Source organism: Pistacia vera, unplaced genomic scaffold (genome assembly GCF_008641045.1).
Source record: "Pistacia vera cultivar Batoury unplaced genomic scaffold, PisVer_v2 Contig22, whole genome shotgun sequence".
In the NCBI taxonomy this organism is placed as follows: Eukaryota; Viridiplantae; Streptophyta; class Magnoliopsida; order Sapindales; family Anacardiaceae; genus Pistacia; species Pistacia vera.
Genome location: NW_022196024.1, coordinates 1,080,613 through 1,102,621, shown reverse-complemented (window position 1 = coordinate 1,102,621; position 22,009 = coordinate 1,080,613). Strand labels below are relative to the sequence as shown.

The 22,009-nt window shown below is 35.2% G+C and overlaps 3 protein-coding genes across 3 annotated transcripts; all 3 read left to right on the top strand.

Moving 5' to 3' along the window:
• Positions 1-7,725: 7,725 nt before the first annotated feature.
• LOC116130395 (ABC transporter G family member 14-like) lies at positions 7,726-10,933 on the top strand. The gene is made up of 5 exons (XM_031416147.1): positions 7,726-8,016; positions 8,210-9,002; positions 9,475-9,651; positions 9,781-9,968; positions 10,078-10,933. The coding sequence occupies exons 1-5, from the start codon at positions 7,846-7,848 to the stop codon at positions 10,726-10,728; spliced, it is 1,980 nt and encodes a 659-aa protein (XP_031272007.1). The 5' UTR covers positions 7,726-7,845; the 3' UTR covers positions 10,729-10,933.
• A 2,778-nt stretch (positions 10,934-13,711) lies between these two features.
• On the top strand, positions 13,712-16,843 carry LOC116130397 (ABC transporter G family member 14). Its single transcript, XM_031416150.1, has 5 exons — positions 13,712-13,934; positions 14,120-14,912; positions 15,385-15,561; positions 15,691-15,878; positions 15,988-16,843. The coding sequence occupies exons 1-5, from the start codon at positions 13,764-13,766 to the stop codon at positions 16,636-16,638; spliced, it is 1,980 nt and encodes a 659-aa protein (XP_031272010.1). The 5' UTR covers positions 13,712-13,763; the 3' UTR covers positions 16,639-16,843.
• Positions 16,844-18,262: 1,419 nt separating this feature from the next.
• LOC116130423 (uncharacterized zinc finger CCHC domain-containing protein At4g19190) lies at positions 18,263-21,777 on the top strand. Its single transcript, XM_031416177.1, has 7 exons — positions 18,263-18,621; positions 18,727-18,789; positions 19,262-19,404; positions 19,504-19,617; positions 19,999-20,200; positions 20,773-20,890; positions 20,998-21,777. Exons 1-7 carry the CDS (start codon positions 18,400-18,402, stop codon positions 21,738-21,740), a joined length of 1,605 nt encoding a protein of 534 aa, XP_031272037.1. The 5' UTR covers positions 18,263-18,399; the 3' UTR covers positions 21,741-21,777.
• The last annotated feature ends 232 nt before the right edge of the window (positions 21,778-22,009 follow it).

The following is a 22,009-nucleotide window of genomic DNA, read 5'->3' as shown; positions in this document are numbered from 1 at the left end:
TAAGTTTCATACTAGGGTTTTATGTTGAGGTCACCGGTCCAATTGGATTTCTCAAGAGTATGTATGTTATGAAATATATACGTTAAGTTTCATACAAAGGTTTCATGTTGACATCACCGATTTGACCCACCAGTTGGACCGTCCAACCTAGGGACCAATCCTTTGACCGGGTCAAGGCTTGGTCCTGGTATATAAACATTGTAGATAATGGAATGTCATAATATATATTAAAAATGACAGTTCATATTCTCTCTTTATAATGAAATAATTCATCCAATCCAAAGTTAATATTAAGTTGGTTACCATTCCATTAAAATACACAACTAGTGCCAAATATCCAAACATGAATCATTTTTGTATATATACACACAGTAGATAGAGCAATGCATGATGTATGCTACAATAATTATTTTAGATCTGCATAGCGAGGTATTTCCACTTTGGATATAATGATAATAAACAGTAATATATATGACCACACTGTTCTCTTTAATCCTCCATTACCCAGATGAGAGTGACCTTATATAATTGCCCCTACCATTAATCCCACAGAAGCCGCAACTTGTTCGTTGTTCATTAATATCAAGTATTATTCATAGAGATTAGAAGATGCATTATAAGATCTATTTATGCATGAAAGGGACACTCTTGCGCATACATTATATTTTTGAATGTTTTATCTTATTTTTGGTATATGTCGACTTTGTTTGTACTTCCCCACTACATCAATGAATGTCCAAGATACAAACCCTAAATATATATCAATTTAACACTATTTATTCATTATATAATACATTATTGTTGAACTTGTAAAAAAAAAAACATCAATACCATGATTGTATCGTGGATGGACCCTCAATCTCCTATATATATATATATATATATATAAATAAACTGACAATACTGTAAACATCAAATTGAAACATATTCCTAAAACTAAATCTGCAGATTACGTAAACACAATCTGCATATACATATTGAAATCCCCACAAAAAAATATATAAAATTAAATTGGTTAAGTGTAGATTTAGGAAATGAGTTAAGTTGGCAGTTAGTGATAGACAAAAGTGGAAAGCTACAGCAGCCGAACTCTGGATCCATATCAGTATCTCACTGATTAAGCTAGGTAGGATATATATGAAAGTTTTAGGTTGAGAATTAGTGAGTGCTCATGCTTACGTGAGAATGAGAAAGAGAAAGATGAAGAAGAAGAAGGATATTGCGCGTGCTATTGTAAGAGGTATATAAAAATTATATCGATAACCCAAGATTTTCAAGCCACACAATCATTCCTTTTATCATATCGTATATTTATTTCTTCCACTTGCAACAAACCTAAGAGCAAGAGCTCCCTACTTCTGCAATTTTATTAATTTATATCCATCTATCTCACTTACACAAGTATTTAAATCCATCAACACCAATTGATCCACAATGAGTATTAATTATTATTTCAAGAACTAATATATGATTTCAACAATAATAACGACCAACATGCTCAATGATCTCTTTCTATCTTTCTTGAATAGATAGATATATATATATATGTTAATGCTTTGAGTTGATGGTGATGAAGTGGGAGTACAACTAAAGCAAGAGCATCAAAAACATTAGAAGCACACGCGTGGTTATGTGGGTTCTCCTGTCTCTACATTAAATCTTTGAAACAAAGCTGCTACGAATTCTTCTGCTACTACCTTTTTTCCAATATTTATTGTTTATTGCTGAATTACATGTCATTCTCCTTCTCCACATCATTTCCACTAAGAATATTTTGATTGCAGAGTGACATTGTTTGGTATCTATCACATGGGTGTGTGTAATGTGTATCACACTATAAACAATATAAATTTAAAGGACACTCTCTCTGTTCATCCATCTATATATTCAACATCCACCACACATACTTATTCATTTATTTTTAAGGCTTACCAATATAGATATATATAGCTAGATACCCAGCTAATGAATATATTATGGCCAGGTATCATTGCCAAAATCACTTTTTTTTGGAGATCTCTTTCTTTAATTCATATCACTTGCGTCTTCATCATGTGATCATTTTTTTTTTTTTTTTTATCTTCTTCTTCCTGTTTCATCGTCACTTTTTCTTTTTTCTCCGGCCATACTTTTTCAATGTTTTGCATTTTATATTTCTAATTCTGTCAAGCTACATATCTTTAACTTTACATATCAATATATATAACTAAGGTCTTATAATTAGGTCTTGGCTAGCTTGCTATGATTAATATATAATCCTAGGTAGCTATATAGTCGAATCTTTATCTCCTCCGTTTAAAAACCATATATATAACTTATACTATAAGAAGGTAATGCTTTGTGATTAACAAATAACAATGAGAAAAAGTGAAAGCTTAAGTTAGAATCAAAAGAAGAATACATATGATCTATTAATAGAAGAAAGTTTTTTTATATGTATATATCAACGTACGTAAGACTAGCAGCAGCACTACATATATTCGAAAACTCCTAGATGCATCTTTTCAAGTTTGTTAGCATATCTTTCTCTCTGCCTTTAACTTACTTTATACAGATTACATAAGCATTACCATTAACACAAAGTCTGTACATAAAATGTAAAAACTCCAAATTATCTTATCATCAGCTATATTGTTGGTTCCGATAAACATAAGTAATGTATAGTTGAAGATAATGTAATAAATAAAATGTGAGTTGCCAAGTCCAGAGATAGATAATTAAAGTAGTCTTCCACCAGAACCAGTATATATATAGGTGGATGGATGTAATTACCTGCAGAAGAGATTTATCCACAATCGCAAGCGCGCGCGCATGATATTCACTCCACCAATTTTGATCAAATAATCATTCATCCCATATAAATTACTTGTTGAAGTCCCACACTAGACACGCTCAAGTCTATTGGTTTATAAGAGGGCGTAATCCTCTCATTCAACAAGGACTTACTGGGTGAAGAGTCAGACCCACCTCAAATTCTATCATAGTATCAAAGCCCAGGTGCAGTTAAGCTGAGCACTTGACCATCGAGTGAAGAGTTAGAGTCAGAAACTACCTCCATCAACAAGCATGATCCAACATATGGGCTTAACCGTAAGGGAGAGTGTTGGAATCCCACACCGACTAGACACGTTCAAGCCGGCATGATCCAACATATAGGTTTGGCCGTGAAGGGGGGTGTTGGAGTCTCACACTAACTTGGTACGCTTAAACTTACTGATTTATAAAAGGGGATAATCCTCCCATTCAACAAAGTCTTATTGGATGAGGAGTCAAACCCACTTTAAATTCTATCATTACTTACCGATTTAAGGTTTTACATAAGTTAAACGGTTGAGGAAAAGATGTTAGAATTTATAATAGAGGATAATTTTCTCATTCAATAAGGTCTTATTGGATGAGAAGTCAAACTCACCTTAAATTCTATCATTACTTAGTAATTTAAGGTTTTACATAAGTTAAACGGATGAGGAGAAAGATGTTAGACTTTACTTAGTTTAGTAATACAACAAAGAGAAAACGGAGGGGGAAGGTGGAAGACAATAATTAAAATGATGAATGAAATGAATTCCCATTATTGATGAAATTATGAGTTAAACTAATAGATAAGTGGGATTGATGGCCTCCACCAAATGATTTGGTTGTAAAACGACACTAAAATTTCCCCACTTCAAACTGGGAGTGCGTGCCACTTGTCAACTTCCCAACTTACTTCACGAAATCACTATACGACGACAATTCCAACTTTAAACCCTATCTCGCTCCAAGTATTCCATTACAAGATAACGTTTTGTATATATAAATAATATTAACTTTTACGATGATATCACTGTTTAATCAAACTCATAATCTTACCCCATACTTATAATAACTTGTACAAAAATGATTCGTGCTTTCTTCTAATGCCTTCTGGTCACTATTTAATTTAAAGCCATAAAACAGTATCTAATACGATGCTTTTTGTTGTTTTAATTACTATTAATTATTAAAGTGGAAGAAACTATATTCTATATATTTTTTTTAATCAAATTTAATTAACCTCTCTCTAAACTTTTTATCAGATACAGATCACCAAAGTAAATAAATACTCTTCACTTTGCTTATAATTCTGGTAGGACATTGCACTTATTGCTTCTTATGGTATCAGTATTAATTAATTAACAACAAATCCTTCTCCAACACATTCATCAATTGTATATATTATTATAATTAATTAATTTCAGTAAATTTTTTTTCCCCATAATTATGTTTAAAGATAGATGTCTCTAAATCAAACCCATTAATTAACAATTAATTTGTACATACTTTGATACGTGTTTAAGTTTGATTATTTTATATAAAATTCTAGCTTAATGGTGGATCTCTAGTAGTCTTACAATGATCAAAAAAGATATATATATCAGTGGAAATTGCACTATTTTTTCAAAAATTCTAATAGGAGATGATCACAAAATTCATTGAACTCAATTTGGGGTATGATTATATAGCTTTAGAAAGCATAATGAGTTGTGATATATTGTATTTGATGGCGATGGAGATTAACTGACCTTCATTATCATTAACTTTATAATAATCTTTCTCAACTTAATTAATTAATTATAAACATAATATTAAGTTGCACTACTAGTTACTTATATAGTATTCTGTGTTACTATGATATCGTCATCTAGATCAGGAAGAAAATCTTTGAATTAAGTGCGTGTCCCTGTCGATATATTATCTTATAAACAAGAAAGAACCGGCTACTTGCAGCCGAGCTATAAACTATAACTCTCATGGTTATGGAATAAATTTAGTCAATATGTATTAAATTATTTTATACATGTCACTATCGAGAGGGTCCTTATTTTGTTAGCAGTAAATAACATTAGGCATTTGATGTGAAATGAGAGAGATTCGGCATCTGGGAAATCTTTGTTTTTCTTTTTTTTATATGATATAATATGGCAGACACCTATGAGCATGAGAGAGAGAGAGAGAATCCATGCAAGATGGAAGAAGGTGGAGTGTATAGTGTATAGATAAAATTGAAGAGACGGATTGTGAAGGAATAAATGAAATAGGAAAGGGCATTAACAGAAGAAATTGCAACTCTTCTTGCATATTTATATATAAATAATAAATGTACAAGTTGGGGAGCAGAAAGAGGCTGCACTCAAAAATGATGCGCACCCAATGTGTCAAGTAGCCAAAATGTATAACTAAGTCTTCAACCTTCAAAAAAGCTGCCTGGCTCCACCCTCGGACCCCTCCATCAACTTCATTAATCTGAGTGCTCTGCACACATATTTATATTTCATATAGACAAAAATTGGAATCCCTTTGATGGGTTCTTCCTTTAATCATTTCTCTTTCCCTTGTTTAAGAAATTAAGAAAGAAGAAGACTTTTGCATAGCAGCATCTAAGTGAGGTAGTCTAACTTTTAAATGAATATTATTAAGTTATAAATATAATTTAACTAGTAATGATATAGAAAGGTCATATCGAATTTCGGTGATACGAATGTTGAAAACTACAGTAAAAAACCAATAGCAGTTGAAAAGGGAATAAAAGAATCAGTTGGCTTTACAAGGAAAAGCACCATTACTACTACTTCCACTCTATTAACAATATTTTTTCGTTTGCTTTCTCTAATCTCCAGAGGCCACCACGACGCTTAGAGATTATTCTTGTATAGTTATTTCTATGTATGTAGACTATTTGAAAGTCATTAAAATTCTTGGTGTGTAGCTATGAATATGAATATACCTTATTGCTCTCGTAAATCCAACGCAACAATGCCGTTTACAAGTTTTAATGAAATCCTTTCTATTTGTTTTGACTTTGTACGAACTCATTTGCAGAATCTGCCGAAAGAGGAAACCCAGAAAAAGCTTACTGCTAGGGGAGATGTTCATAATCCAAGAAGAAGCAACCCAGTTGCTTAACTGAAAATTCTCCTATCTAAAATAATGTAGACTAGTCAAAAACAAAGATTGATAACGATATATATATATATATTTTTCAATTTAACAAACTGAAGATATATATAAGAAAAATCTAAATACTTCTGGTCTCAATTAAAGGGTACGAATTGATGTATATCACACACATTGATGCATGCACACTGAAGGGGAGAATCAGAGAGATACTTTTGCTTTGGTTTCTTATGCTTTTCCTTTTACAGGTTTCATTTCCACTGCTGGAAATTGGTCCCAAATGCACGTACGGAACTTACAGAATACTCATCATAATGTCATTGTCCTAAGTATATTATTACTTAAAAATGTGTGAAAATAACTAAACTTGTTATCTTGTTTTTGGCTTCATTAATCAATAATCAAAGTGCTTAATTGATTAGGTAATTAATCAGGTTTATACACTACTACATCAATTTTACAGTGATAGTGACAGAGAATATATGCATAGAGGGTTTATTTCGTGTTGGAGCAAAAATGATAAAGAGATTTGTTGATGTCTAATTTATGTTATTTTATGTCGCAAATACCCATGTTCGATGGAACATCATCGGTTTAGCTTTCCCGAAAGAAAGTAAAAAGGAAAATGGAAAGAACAAAGCAAGAATAACACATGCTAAAGCTAGCCATATAGTAGTAAGAAAAGGATCACTACACACTACTATATCTATATTTAATACCCCAAATGAATTTTGGTTTCTACAAGTATTTCATTTAATCAAAATGACCCCACCAAATTACAACTTATATAAATGGATTCTGATATTTGCGAATAATATATAAAACAACTCAATGTTTACAACTAGATTTAGAGCAGTAAATTGATCAACAGTCTAAAACGAGACAAGAAACATAAGAATTGGTACATTTCACAAGTAAAGATAAAAAGAGAGTGTAAGGAGATATTGGGAGTTGGATCTATTTAGAAATGGTGTAAAAGCATGAGGGCATTTGCAGAAGAGTTAGATTGGCTGTATTATAAAATGGTGGGAAACACCATGATTGTCTTCTAGGCAGTAAGTACTACTCCATTTATTTTTCACATGCACGCAGTATAGCATATCTTTAAAGTTCCATAAATAGCAAATAATGCTGTATAAGAAATTTCTGAAATAATATACGAAAATGGGTTATGACTTAGAAACCTTAAGGTATTTGTACGTTTAGAGAGAGAGAGGTTTTGATCATGATCATGATCTTGATCTTGTCTTTGATTTGTGAAATTGTGGGAAGCACTATATATCATTGATTTGTCTACTTGGATATAATTAAGAATCTGCTTTCTTTTTTCACATGCACTCCACAAAGATTTGTGGGCATACACTATACACAGAAACAAAACAAGATCGAAAAAACAACAGAATAATATTAATATTTATGTTGACCCCTAATATGGCAAGTGTTGCTATGTTTAGTAGTATATGAATATATAAATGGTTCTTTCAATCACTATACTGGCGAGAATTAATGGTTTGCATTTGTAATTTCTGATATTCCAATTGTCATAATTTGATCTGAGCTGCATAATGAATCCATGCAACTGAAGGTGAGTATAGGAAGATGATAGAAAGAAGATGCTGATAAAGAGGAACTAAGGAAAAAGATTAGTATAAATAATGGTTATAAGAGTTGGTGTTAGAATAATATAAGGGAAAGAAGGTGGGAACCCACCATGGAGGGCATGGAGCCATAGCGCACACAAACAGGACAAATCCTCGACTCTACTATATATTTATGTGCTCTCTACTTCACTTTGGGAGCTAGGCCAAAGTTAAAAAGCAAAGCCTTAACTTCTCTCCCTTCTCTAATCATCAGCACCACCACCACTCCACCCCCCAAAACACCTACCAATCAGTAACATCTTTCATTAGTTCAATCATTTTATTAACCATGCCTCAGCTCAACTGCATAGCACCAAAATCTGAACATGGCAGCACTAGTGATCCAGTGGAAAGTAGTCTCAGTCTGACAGAGATGTCTGAGTCTCAAAACAAGGCTGTCCTTGCCTTTCCAGTACAACCAAAGCCACTCCAAGTCCCCTTGTATCCTATAACTCTCAAGGTCTCTCTTCTCATCATACCATTTATTATATTACTCTTTTATGTATCTTACCATTAGTCATTTTTTCATCATAAGGTATCTCATCTTTCTATCATGTGTGATATAGTAGTTTCTCTGTCTCTCTTCCCATAATCATATATTACTTTATTATATGAAATCATTAGTTCTTGCTAACATATAAACTTGTTTGCAGTTTGAGGAGGTGGTGTACAAAGTGAAATTGGAGCAGGGAGGATTTTGCTGTGGTGGTACATGGGGCTCCAAAGAAAAGACTATATTAAATGGAATCACAGGTATGGTATGTCCTGGAGAGCTGCTAGCCATGCTAGGGCCCTCAGGAAGTGGCAAAACCACTCTTCTGAGTGCTCTTGGAGGCCGTCTCAACGGCAAGTTGTCTGGAAAAATCACCTACAATGGCCAGCCTTTTTCTGGTTCCATAAAGAGAAGAACAGGATTTGTTGCTCAGGATGACATTTTATACCCACATCTCACTGTCACTGAAACACTTTTTTTCACTGCACTTCTAAGGCTTCCCAATAGCTTGAGCAGGAATGATAAACTCCAACATGTGGAGCAAGTTATAACTGAACTGGGGTTGACTAGATGCAGGAATAGCATGATAGGAGGGCCACTTGTGAGAGGAATATCAGGAGGGGAGAAAAAGAGAGTTAGTATAGCTCAAGAAATGCTAATCAACCCATGCTTATTATTGTTAGATGAGCCAACCTCAGGTTTGGACTCAACTACAGCTCAAAGGATCCTAACCACAATCAAAAGGCTAGCAAGTGGAGGTCGAACCATCATAACCACCATTCACCAGCCATCTAGCCGACTCTATCACATGTTTGATAAAGTGGTTTTGCTATCAGAAGGCTCCCCAATCTATAATGGTCCTGCATCTACAGCTCTGGATTACTTTTCCTCCATTGGTTTCTCAACATCCATGACTGTGAATCCGGCAGATCTCTTACTTGATCTTGCCAATGGTAAGTTCTTCAGTTCTTCACTTTTTTTACTTTTCATTTAAACTTTTATATGCGGTGAGGGGGAGGTTACTTTTGTTTAGTCATCATTTCTTTAGCTTTTCTTTAACATGAGACGAGGATATCAGTTGGCCTACTGACAGTGGTGCTTGTACCATTATGTAAGTGGAATATAATTAATATAGAAAAGACCCCACCAACCCAATCATACAAATCATCAGTTTTGTTTACTTACTATATATGTGAATTTTGAAACTCTTAAGATTAATACTATATTACATCTCATCAATACTATTTTACATGTCAATATACACACGTCTTGCATAAACATGCCAACTGATTTTGTGGACATCAAATAGTTTATATTTTAGAGATTGATTATTTCAAACTTGTTGCATTGCTTTTTGACCGACCAAAAACAGAGACATAATGTGTACAATGACACGAAATTTATGAGAAAATCCAAAATTTGCAGGAATAAGCCCCGATTTCAAGCAGTCAACTGAGCAAGGTGAGAACTTGGAACAAGAGCAGAAGTCTCTCAGGGAAAATCTCAAATCTGCTTATGAAAAGAACATTTCCGCAAGATTAAAAGCTGAACTTTACAGTTCGGAAGTGAATAACTACAGCCATACAAAAGATGCTTCCAGAAGTAATTTTGTCATTTTTTATCTTTTAGTTTTTACCTCTTGATTGACTAATTTTAACTTCAAATATATCCCTGGTTCTCTTTTCTTCTGGTTTTTAGCTAATCTGGGGTATCAATTTTGGAATGATCCAGGAAATAACCAGAAAGCAGAGCAATGGTGCACAAGCTGGTGGCATCAATTCAGAGTGCTGCTCCAAAGGGGTGTAAGGGAAAGGAGGCATGAAGCTTTCAACAAGCTTAGAATTTTCCAAGTCATTAGCGTTGCTGTACTTGGTGGACTACTATGGTGGCATACTCCATCTTCTCACATTGAAGATAGGGTAAGAATTGTTCTTTGCAGGAAAAAAAAATATGGCATACTTTGTAGAAAAATGGTGGCTACTCTAATTTTTTAATGGAGGCTAAGCAAGGCTTTCCTTTTGAATGCAGATTGCATTGCTCTTCTTCTTCTCAGTATTCTGGGGCTTCTATCCTCTCTACAATGCAGTTTTTACATTTCCCCAAGAAAGAACAATGCTAATTAAGGAACGATCTTCGGGAATGTACCGCCTTTCCTCCTACTTTTTGGCCAGAACATTTGGGGACCTGCCACTGGAGCTTGCCCTTCCAACTGCCTTTGTGTTCATAATTTATTGGATGGGTGGCCTTAAGGCTGATCCCGTTACTTTCATCCTATCTTTACTTATTGTCCTTTACACAGTCCTTGTTGCTCAAAGTCTTGGCTTAGCCATAGGTGCTATTCTGATGGACATAAAACAAGCCACTACTTTAGCTTCAGTTACAACTCTTGTTTTCCTGATAGCAGGAGGATATTATGTTCAACAAATCCCACCCTTCATTGTGTGGCTGAAGTACTTGAGCTATAGCTACTACTGTTACAAGCTTCTACTTGGGGTTCAATACAGTGAGGATGATTATTATGAGTGCTCAAAGGGAGAGTTGTGCAGAGTTGCAGATTTTCCTGCTGTTAAGTCAATGGGGCTGAACCATTTGTGGATAGATGTATGTATTATGGCTCTGATGTTGGTTGGTTATCGACTGGTTGCTTATATGGCACTGCATCGAGTGCGATTGAGGTAAAGTTAGCATAGGTCACATTCCCTCAAATGTGACGATTTGAAGAGTTTTCTCCTTCTTCAACTGAGGAATAATGTTAGGCTTAGATGGGAATCATGTGAGACTTTGGATCAACTTACCTTGAAGTTGATTTATTTTATTAGCCTTTTTGTTGTAGTCTAGATAATACTAACTTGAAGTTTTAATTTCAGAATAAAATTATACCATTCTCAACAAAATCATTTCGCTTTAGAAAAAGAAGGAAGGAAAAGCACATACATTTCTCACCTTGAAGCCCCTTATGATCTTCAGAATGATTTCTGGAGCTTCTCGAACCAAAAGACGTTTTACTCCTGCAAGTAAAACAAGTGAGGCAAAAAAAGAGAACAACAAATCATTGTTTCCACTTCTGTTAATGTAGTAATTGATAAGAAAAGGAATATGGAACATAAGTCACACCAAAAAGTTAATTACCAAGTTCAAAATGTAACACAAACATATCTTCTGTCTTTTTGTCTTCTTTAAGCAATAAATCAAACAAGACGTCATAAAAATGAAACAAAGGTATGGTTGTCCTGGAGACTGCTAGCCATGCTAGGGCCCTCAGGAAGTGCAAAACCACTCTCTGAGTGCTCTTGGAGGCCGTCTCAACGGCAAGTTGTCTGGAAAAATCACCTACAATGGCCAGCCTTTTTCTGGTTCCATAAAGAGAAGAACAGATTTGTTGCTCAGGATGACATTTTATACCACATCTCACTGTCACTGAAACACTTTTTTTCACTGCACTTCTAAGGCTTCCCAATAGCTTGAGCAGAATGATAAACTCCAACATGTGGGCAAGTTATAACTGAACTGGGGTTGACTAGATGCAGGAATAGCATGATAGGAGGGCCACTTGTGAGAGGAATATCGGAGGGAGAAAAGAGAGTTAGTATAGCTCAAAAATGCTAATCAACCATGCTTATTATGTTAGAATAGAGCCAACCTCAGTTTTGTACTCACCGACAAGCCTCCCTTTCTATTTGTTTTGACTTTGTACGAACTCATTTGCAGAATCTGCCGAAAGAGGAAACCCAGAAAAAGCTTACTGCTAGGGGAGATGTTCATAATCCAAGAAGAAGCAACCCAGTTGCTTAACTGAAAATTCTCCTATCTAAAATAATGTAGACTAGTCAAAAACAAAGATTGATAACGATATATATATATATATTTTTCAATTTAACAAACTGAAGATATATATAAGAAAAATCTAAATACTTCTGGTCTCAATTAAAGGGTACGAATTGATGTATATCACACACATTGATGCATGCACACTGAAGGGGAGAATCAGAGAGATACTTTTGCTTTGGTTTCTTATGCTTTTCCTTTTACAGGTTTCATTTCCACTGCTGGAAATTGGTCCCAAATGCACGTACGGAACTTACAGAATACTCATCATAATGTCATTGTCCTAAGTATATTATTACTTAAAAGTGTGTGAAAATAACTAAACTTGTTATCTTGTTTTTGGCTTCATTAATCAATAATCAAAGTGCTTAATTGATTAGGTAATTAATCAGGTTTATACACTACTACATCAATTTTACAGTGATAGTGACAGAGAATATATGCATAGAGGGTTTATTTCGTGTTGGAGCAAAAATGATAAAGAGATTTGTTGATGTCTAATTTATGTTATTTTATGTCGCAAATACCCATGTTCGATGGAACATCATCGGTTTAGCTTTCCCGAAAGAAAGTAAAAAGGAAAACGGAAAGAACAAAGCAAGAATAACACATGCTAAAGCTAGCCATATAGTAGTAAGAAAAGGATCACTACACACTACTATATCTATATTTAATACCCCAAATGAATTTTGGTTTCTACAAGTATTTCATTAAATCAAAATGACCCCACCAAATTACAACTTATATAAATGGATTCTGATATTTGCGAATAATATATAAAACAACTCAATGTTTACAACTAGATTTAGAGCAGTAAATTGATCAACAGTCTAAAACGAGACAAGAAACATAAGAATTGGTACATTTCACAAATAAAGAGAAAAAGAGAGTGTAAGGAGATATTGGGGGTTGGATTTATTTAGAAATGGTGTAAAAGCATGAGGGCATTTGCAGAAGAGTTAGATTGGCTGTATTATAAAATGGTGGGAAACACCATGATTGTCTTCTAGGCAGTAAGTACTACTCCATTTATTTTTCACATGCACGCAGTATAGCATATCTTTAAAGTTCCATAAATAGCAAATAATGCTGTATAAGAAATTTCGGAAATAATATACGAAAATGGGTTATGACTTAGAAACCTTAAGGTATTTGTACGTTTAGAGAGAGAGAGGTTTTGATCATGATCATGATCTTGATCTTGTCTTTCATTTGTGAAATTGTGGGAAGCACTATATATCATTGATTTGTCTACTTGGATATAATTAAGAATCTGCTTTCTTTTTTCACATGCACTCCACAAAGATTTGTGGGCATACACTATACACAGAAACAAAACAAGATCGAAAAAACAACAGAATAATATTAATATTTATGTTGACCCCTAATATGGCAAGTGTTGCTATGTTTAGTAGTATATGAATATATAAATGGTTCTTTCAAACACTATACTGGCGAGAATTAATGGTTTGCATTTGTAATTTCTGATATTCCAATTGTCATAATTTGATCTGAGCTGCATAATGAATCCATGCAACTGAAGGTGAGCATAGGAAGATGATAGAAAGAAGATGCTGATAAAGAGGAACTAAGGAAAAAGATTAGTATAAATAATGGTTATAAGGAGTTGGTGTTAGAATAATATAAGGGAAAGGAGGTGGGAACCCACCATGGAGGGCATGGAGCCATAGCGCACACAAACAGGACAAATCCTCGACTCTACTATATATTTATGTGCTCTCTACTTCACTTTGGGAGCTAGGCCAAAGTTAAAAAGCAAAGCCTTAACTTCTCTCCCTTCTCTAATCATCAGCACCACCACCACTCCACCCCCCCAAAACACCTACCAATCAGTAACATCTTTCATTAGTTCAATCATTTTATTAACCATGCCTCAGCTCAACTGCATAGCACCAAAATCTGAACATGGCAGCACTAGTGATCCAGTGGAAAGTAGTCTCAGTCTGACAGAGATGTCTGAGTCTCAAAACAAGGCTGTCCTTGCCTTTCCAGTACAACCAAAGCCACTCCAAGTCCCCTTGTATCCTATAACTCTCAAGGTCTCTCTTCTCATCATACCATTTATTATATTATGTATCTTACCATTAGTCATTTTTTCATCATAAGGTATCTCATCTTTCTATCATGTGTGATATAGTAGTTTCTCTGTCTCTCTTCCAATAATCATATATTACTTTATTATATGAAATCATTAGTTCTTGCTAACATATAAACTTGTTTGCAGTTTGAGGAGGTGGTGTACAAAGTGAAATTGGAGCAGGGAGGATTTTGCTGTGGTGGTACATGGGGCTCCAAAGAAAAGACTATATTAAATGGAATCACAGGTATGGTATGTCCTGGAGAGCTGCTAGCCATGCTAGGGCCCTCAGGAAGTGGCAAAACCACTCTTCTGAGTGCTCTTGGAGGCCGTCTCAACGGCAAGTTGTCTGGAAAAATCACCTACAATGGCCAGCCTTTTTCTGGTTCCATAAAGAGAAGAACAGGATTTGTTGCTCAGGATGACATTTTATACCCACATCTCACTGTCACTGAAACACTTTTTTTCACTGCACTTCTAAGGCTTCCCAATAGCTTGAGCAGGAATGATAAACTCCAACATGTGGAGCAAGTTATAACTGAACTGGGGTTGACTAGATGCAGGAATAGCATGATAGGAGGGCCACTTGTGAGAGGAATATCAGGAGGGGAGAAAAAGAGAGTTAGTATAGCTCAAGAAATGCTAATCAACCCATGCTTATTATTGTTAGATGAGCCAACCTCAGGTTTGGACTCAACTACAGCTCAAAGGATCCTAACCACAATCAAAAGGCTAGCAAGTGGAGGTCGAACCATCATAACCACCATTCACCAGCCATCTAGCCGACTCTATCACATGTTTGATAAAGTGGTTTTGCTATCAGAAGGCTCCCCAATCTATAATGGTCCTGCATCTACAGCTCTGGATTACTTTTCCTCCATTGGTTTCTCAACATCCATGACTGTGAATCCGGCAGATCTCTTACTTGATCTTGCCAATGGTAAGTTCTTCAGTTCTTCACTTTTTTTACTTTTCATTTAAACTTTTATATGCGGTGAGGGGGAGGTTACTTTTGTTTAGTCATCATTTCTTTAGCTTTTCTTTAACATGAGACGAGGATATCAGTTGGCCTACTGACAGTGGTGCTTGTACCATTATGTAAGTGGAATATAATTAATATAGAAAAGACCCCACCAACCCAATCATACAAATCATCAGTTTTGTTTACTTACTATATATGTGAATTTTGAAACTCTTAAGATTAATACTATATTACATCTCATCAATACTATTTTACATGTCAATATACACACGTCTTGCATAAACATGCCAACTGATTTTGTGGACATCAAATAGTTTATATTTTAGAGATTGATTATTTCAAACTTGTTGCATTGCTTTTTGACCGACCAAAAACAGAGACATAATGTGTACAATGACACGAAATTTATGAGAAAATCCAAAATTTGCAGGAATAAGCCCCGATTTCAAGCAGTCAACTGAGCAAGGTGAGAACTTGGAACAAGAGCAGAAGTCTCTCAGGGAAAATCTCAAATCTGCTTATGAAAAGAACATTTCCGCAAGATTAAAAGCTGAACTTTACAGTTCGGAAGTGAATAACTACAGCCATACAAAAGATGCTTCCAGAAGTAATTTTGTCATTTTTTATCTTTTAGTTTTTACCTCTTGATTGACTAATTTTAACTTCAAATATATCCCTGGTTCTCTTTTCTTCTGGTTTTTAGCTAATCTGGGGTATCAATTTTGGAATGATCCAGGAAATAACCAGAAAGCAGAGCAATGGTGCACAAGCTGGTGGCATCAATTCAGAGTGCTGCTCCAAAGGGGTGTAAGGGAAAGGAGGCATGAAGCTTTCAACAAGCTTAGAATTTTCCAAGTCATTAGCGTTGCTGTACTTGGTGGACTACTATGGTGGCATACTCCATCTTCTCACATTGAAGATAGGGTAAGAATTGTTCTTTGCAGGAAAAAAAAATATGGCATACTTTGTAGAAAAATGGTGGCTACTCTAATTTTTTAATGGAGGCTAAGCAAGGCTTTCCTTTTGAATGCAGATTGCATTGCTCTTCTTCTTCTCAGTATTCTGGGGCTTCTATCCTCTCTACAATGCAGTTTTTACATTTCCCCAAGAAAGAACAATGCTAATTAAGGAACGATCTTCGGGAATGTACCGCCTTTCCTCCTACTTTTTGGCCAGAACATTTGGGGACCTGCCACTGGAGCTTGCCCTTCCAACTGCCTTTGTGTTCATAATTTATTGGATGGGTGGCCTTAAGGCTGATCCCGTTACTTTCATCCTATCTTTACTTATTGTCCTTTACACAGTCCTTGTTGCTCAAAGTCTTGGCTTAGCCATAGGTGCTATTCTGATGGACATAAAACAAGCCACTACTTTAGCTTCAGTTACAACTCTTGTTTTCCTGATAGCAGGAGGATATTATGTTCAACAAATCCCACCCTTCATTGTGTGGCTGAAGTACTTGAGCTATAGCTACTACTGTTACAAGCTTCTACTTGGGGTTCAATACAGTGAGGATGATTATTATGAGTGCTCAAAGGGAGAGTTGTGCAGAGTTGCAGATTTTCCTGCTGTTAAGTCAATGGGGCTGAACCATTTGTGGATAGATGTATGTATTATGGCTCTGATGTTGGTTGGTTATCGACTGGTTGCTTATATGGCACTGCATCGAGTGCGATTGAGGTAAAGTTAGCATAGGTCACATTCCCTCAAATGTGACGATTTGAAGAGTTTTCTCCTTCTTCAACTGAGGAATAATGTTAGGCTTAGATGGGAATCATGTGAGACTTTGGATCAACTTACCTTGAAGTTGATTTATTTTATTAGCCTTTTTGTTGTAGTCTAGATAATACTAACTTGAAGTTTTAATTTCAGAATAAAATTATACCATTCTCAACAAAATCATTTCGCTTTAGAAAAAGAAGGAAGGAAAAGCACATACATTTCTCACCTTGAAGCCCCTTATGATCTTCAGAATGATTTCTGGAGCTTCTCGAACCAAAAGACGTTTTACTCCTGCAAGTAAAACAAGTGAGGCAAAAAAAGAGAACAACAAATCATTGTTTCCACTTCTGTTAATGTAGTAATTGATAAGAAAAGGAATATGGAACATAAGTCACACCAAAAAGTTAATTACCAAGTTCAAAATGTAACACAAACATATCTTCTGTCTTTTTGTCTTCTTTTATCAATAAATCAAACAAGACGTCATAAAAATGAAACAAAAACTAGGAAAGTAGAAGGCAATAAATGGTGTAAAATCATTGAAGTTGGGTGGAGAGCCATGCAAATGAGAAATGACAGCAAAAATTCTTGTCATTTTCTACTTGAATATAGTGAATTAATGGGAAAGGACAACCCTTTTCTTCTCCAAAAATGATCATTGAGAACAATGAGACGTGGCAATCTGAGTAGGCCGTAGCTTCCAATAAAGGAACATAATAGACCACCAAGTCAAAGTTGAACGGCGTGTGTGAAAAATAAATATTTAGTCGGCAGAATACGTCAGTGCGGATGAACTACATCTGTAACCTAATTTAGCAGGAAAACGTGCCCATGTTTCTGAAGATACTCTTTGTTCACCGATTTATATCACATCATTCAATGCTTTAGCAAGCCACTATTGAGCTAAGCTAAAAACAGATAAGGCTTTTAACAACAGTTACCCTTTGGTGTTATTTTTCTCTAATGACTTTCTGAATTCATTTTTATTCTGATAGATGTATAGGATATGTCCTGTGTACTCTCCTTTAAAGACATCACACAACAGAGGGATATGTCCTGTGTACTCCTTTAAAGACATCACACGACAGAGGGATATGTCCTGTGTACTCCTTTAAAGACATCACACAACAGAGGATTCTAGTGCCGTTAACATTGAAGCTTGAGATGGACAGGAACTAACTATTGATTAGGAAAATAAAGAAACCTTAATTACTGCAGCATAAAAGTTAGTCAAAGTTGCAAAAATGGAACTTTTACACAGATGTTGACTAATTATAACGTTTTCACAATCTTTAGCAGATAAAAACTGAGGCATCATCATATATGGGAAAAGGGAAATCAAAGTATGTCTTTCAACTTAACCGCCAACATAAAAATGGCTGCCGCTGGACTCTTTATTCCGCAACAAGAGTTTGTACTTGTCTTCTCAAAACTGGGTCGTTTCTTGTTTTGGAGAATTTGGGCCAAAAGCCCAAACTATATAGTTAGACTATTGGGCTTTTATTTGTCTGGTAGGAATAATAACAATATACCCTCTATAGTTATTTTAAATTTATTAAATCCATAATGTTTCAAAATAATGAAAAGATCCCTTATTGTGTCATGTCATATGTATACAAGATTGAAGTGATGAAACCCTCAACAACAAGGTGTTTCTTGTTATTAACCCTTGTTTTATGTGAACGAAATTGAGTCGACGACGACGAGAATCTGAGTGGTGAGAATGGAGGGGGAGGAATTCGAAGGCGGAGTAGGGAAGAGATTGAAGAAATTCACCGAATCAGGGGAAGTTGATTATAAAACAAAAGCAGGAACAGCATGGAGTCATTCATATCTAAACCAGAAACCATGGCATCCACTTTCTTATCCTAACCAACGCCGTAAGTGGATCGCTGAACAGATACACTCTAACAAACAACGCCGCAACGAAGAAGTCGCCCGCGAAGTATTTACTATTTACAGTCAATTTCTTTCCTTTTTTTTTTTTTTTTTTCCCTTATTTCATTACTCAATACTGAAACTTTTAATTTTATTTTTTTGGTATTTTTAGTATGCCCAAGAGCAGGACTTCTTTCGCCAGACTGCTCTCATCTCCAAGAAAGACAAGGACAAGGTACCTTCGTTTAGCTCTTGTTTCATATACAATTTTAGTACAATTCTTCGTATTTTAGTGCAAGATACAGTTCATTTTCTACAGATTTTAACTCTGAAAAATCTCTGTTTAAATGTTAGAAAAAGATATTTTCGGATGTTATAAATATTGAGATATTAATTTTTGAATATTTGTTTAGCACCTGTGTGGTATAAAATTTAAATGCAATTCTAACTTCTTGTAAACAAGGAATATAAAAACTTTTTAAAAGTATAAAATTTAAATGCAATTCTAACTTCTTGAAAACAAGGAATATCAAAACTTTATGAAAATGCAGTTGTTGTCAGATACAAAAACTAGTGTAAAATCATTAAAAAAAAATTGAATGAGTTTGTTTCTTAGTTTTCTATAGTTTTAAACTTTGAACTATGTATTTTTAGACCTCACCCGAATATTCTTTTATGTCTTCTTCTACTCTGATTATTTGGTGTAGATGGAAACTATGCAAGCTGTTAGCTTCATGTATGTTCGACCACCTGGTTATAATGCTGAAAGTGCTAAGGCGGCCGAGATTGAAGAGGAGAAGAAGAGACAAGAACAAGTTAACACATCTCAAGACTCACCTGCTCCTGCAATGTACTGTTTGTTATTATTATTGCTTTTGAATTTTGGTTTTTGTTATAATTTTCTTTGCATTTGTTTCTGAATGTGATGTGTTATTTGTTTGTCTTCTAGGCAATCAGAATCTCTGCCTGTGGGTGAAGATAAGAAAAAATCTAGGCCTAAAGATGTTTTCGGACGTCCTTTACCCACTGAAGAAGAATTTGAAGTCCTTAAAAATGCTCCACGGTATGTTTAAATTCAGCCTAGATATTTTTTTCCTCTAGTAACATACATCTTTATGCTTTGCTTCTGAACTGAGTTGTAAATCTTTTGATCAGGACAATATATGACTGTTTAAATTTGTCTAGGCCATTTATCTAAACCATGATATAGTTTCAAGGTTTTTGCTATGCCACTGCTCAGCCCTAACCAAAATTGTATATTATTTAATGAAACATTTTCATCATTTGTTCTCCTGAGCCGGAAGCTGCAGTTATTTTCAAGAGAATAAATATCTGACAAAATTGTTTAACCTGACATGAATTGTTCAAAGGGCACTTATAGCTTTTTCACAAATACTATTAGAGGTACAGGACTGTTAGTTGCATTTGCTTTGAATATGAATAGGCTGGAGACAGGTGCTCCTGCAAGGGTAAAACCATTTGGTGTTGAAGTGCGCAACGTCAAATGTTTAAGATGTGGAAATTTTGGGCACCAAAGTGGTGATCGTGAATGTCCATTGAAGGATGCTATAATGCCTAATGAAGAGAGTAGATTGAAAAGAGATGACCCCTTGACCGCTATCTTGGCTCGTACAGATCCTACTGAGGTTAGCATTATTCCTGTGTCAGTTGTCTACAAATTAAGTGGTCTTTTGCATAACCTGACTTCAGAATTGTGCTTGAAAAGTATAACTCCATGCTTCTTTTCTTTTTTTCTTTTTTTCCTTATTACTACTCTTCTCTTTTGATTTCCAGTTGCTACTGTATAGGTGTATGTGTGAAACTAAGTATTTTGATCCCCTTTACAAGGCTGGAAATAGAATTTTAGGCACAGGGTGTAATTGATAAAACTTTACTAAAATTGTAACTGCAGTTGCTGAAAAATATTTGTGTAAATCTGTCAGATAACAAGCTTCGAAGGAAAACCTAGAATCTCTAATTCTTTTGTTGGTACATGGAGAAAGCATTCTAGAAATCAGTATGCATGAAAAATTAGCCACTAACAATTTAGATATTTGAAGCTGCCAAAGACTTGTAACTTTATTTTGCACTTGTGTTCAAGGCTTGGACAAGCACATTTATATTGTTTCTCCTTATTTGAGCCTTTTGCTTGCCTTCTTCTCATTTCTGAAAAAGTGGGAGCAACAGCTGCTTACTGATGCAACTTCTTTCCCTGCAGCCTCTCAAGTGGGAGCTGAAGCGACAACCAGGAAATTTTAGTCCTCCTCGTGGAGGGTTTAGACCTGATGATCCCAATCAGCAAATAGTTGCTGAGGACATATTTGATGAGTATGGAGGTAAATGGCTTTTTTTTTTTTTGTTGTGGCCGAAATTTTTACTATATTTATTCTATGCATGCTGTATTGAATGAAGCATTCTATTTATCCTTTTTCGCATATTCTAGGGTTTCTTGGTGGGGGTGATGTGCCTGAGTTGTTGACCAACCTGTCAAGCAAACCTCGAAAGAAATCCAGAAAGAAAAGTAAGCACAAAAGGCAGTCATCACCAAGTAGTAAAGACTTAAGAGTTCCTGATGAAGATGGGTCATCTTCACCTTCTGACAATGAAGAGAAGAGGTCAAAAAAGGAGAAAAAACATAAGAAAAAGCAGAAGCGGAGGTATTCCAGATCAAGTTCATCCAAAGATTCAGAATGTGATTGGCATCCCAGAAAAGGCAGACACAAGCACTCTTATTCATCTGACGATTCTGACTCTGAAAGGCTCAATGAAGTTAGAAGGAGCAGGCAAAGGAATCCTTATCCATCCGAAGATGACTCCGATGAACATCATATGAACAAAGAAAGCAGACACAAGCATTCTTCTCGCTCTGAAAATCTAGAGTCTGATAGGCGTTATAGATTAAAAAAGAGTGGGCAAAAGCATCCTCTCTCATCTGAGGATGACACTGACCGGCTGCATACAAGTGAAAAGAACAGAAACAAACATTCTAATTCATATCAAGACTCAGACTCTGGTAGGCATCGGAGAAGTGAAAAAAGCAGGCAAAAGCATTCTTACACAGCTGTAAACGACTCTGATCGGCGACATAGAAGTGAAAAGAGCAGACACGAGTATTCTTATTCACGGTCATATGAAGAATCTGACTCCTATGGACATCGTAGAGGTAAAGTTGGCCGGCATCAATAATAGTACCGTCAATTTATGGAGTCAATAACTTTTAAGCCGTGGCCCTGACAGGAAGAAGCTAAGGATGCTGTTTATCTTTATTTGTATCATTTTCAATCTTGTATTCTGTCACTCAGGTTCTCAAGGGTTGACACAATCATTACATCAATTAGTATGTGATAAACTGATAATCATAAATCAAAGCATTCATTTTCTCTTATCCTATGTTTTTCACTTCATCTCTATAAAATTTGATGTCATTAACATATAGAATTTGATGTCATTGTACA

Excerpts from the sequence above, each read along its gene's own strand:
- LOC116130395 (XM_031416147.1), top strand. The coding sequence starts at position 7,846 with ATGCCTCAGCTCAACTGCATAGCACCAAAATCTGAACATGGCAGCACT. Across the intron at positions 9,003-9,474 it reads CTTACTTGATCTTGCCAATG|GAATAAGCCCCGATTTCAAG; the intron begins GTAAGTTCTTCA and ends CAAAATTTGCAG. Across the intron at positions 9,969-10,077 it reads CTTCTCACATTGAAGATAGG|ATTGCATTGCTCTTCTTCTT; the intron begins GTAAGAATTGTT and ends TTTTGAATGCAG.
- LOC116130397 (XM_031416150.1), top strand. The coding sequence starts at position 13,764 with ATGCCTCAGCTCAACTGCATAGCACCAAAATCTGAACATGGCAGCACT. Across the intron at positions 15,562-15,690 it reads TACAAAAGATGCTTCCAGAA|GAAATAACCAGAAAGCAGAG; the intron begins GTAATTTTGTCA and ends GGAATGATCCAG. Across the intron at positions 15,879-15,987 it reads CTTCTCACATTGAAGATAGG|ATTGCATTGCTCTTCTTCTT; the intron begins GTAAGAATTGTT and ends TTTTGAATGCAG.
- LOC116130423 (XM_031416177.1), top strand. The coding sequence starts at position 18,400 with ATGGAGGGGGAGGAATTCGAAGGCGGAGTAGGGAAGAGATTGAAGAAA. Across the intron at positions 19,405-19,503 it reads GACTCACCTGCTCCTGCAAT|GCAATCAGAATCTCTGCCTG; the intron begins GTACTGTTTGTT and ends TTTGTCTTCTAG. Across the intron at positions 19,618-19,998 it reads GTCCTTAAAAATGCTCCACG|GCTGGAGACAGGTGCTCCTG; the intron begins GTATGTTTAAAT and ends GAATATGAATAG.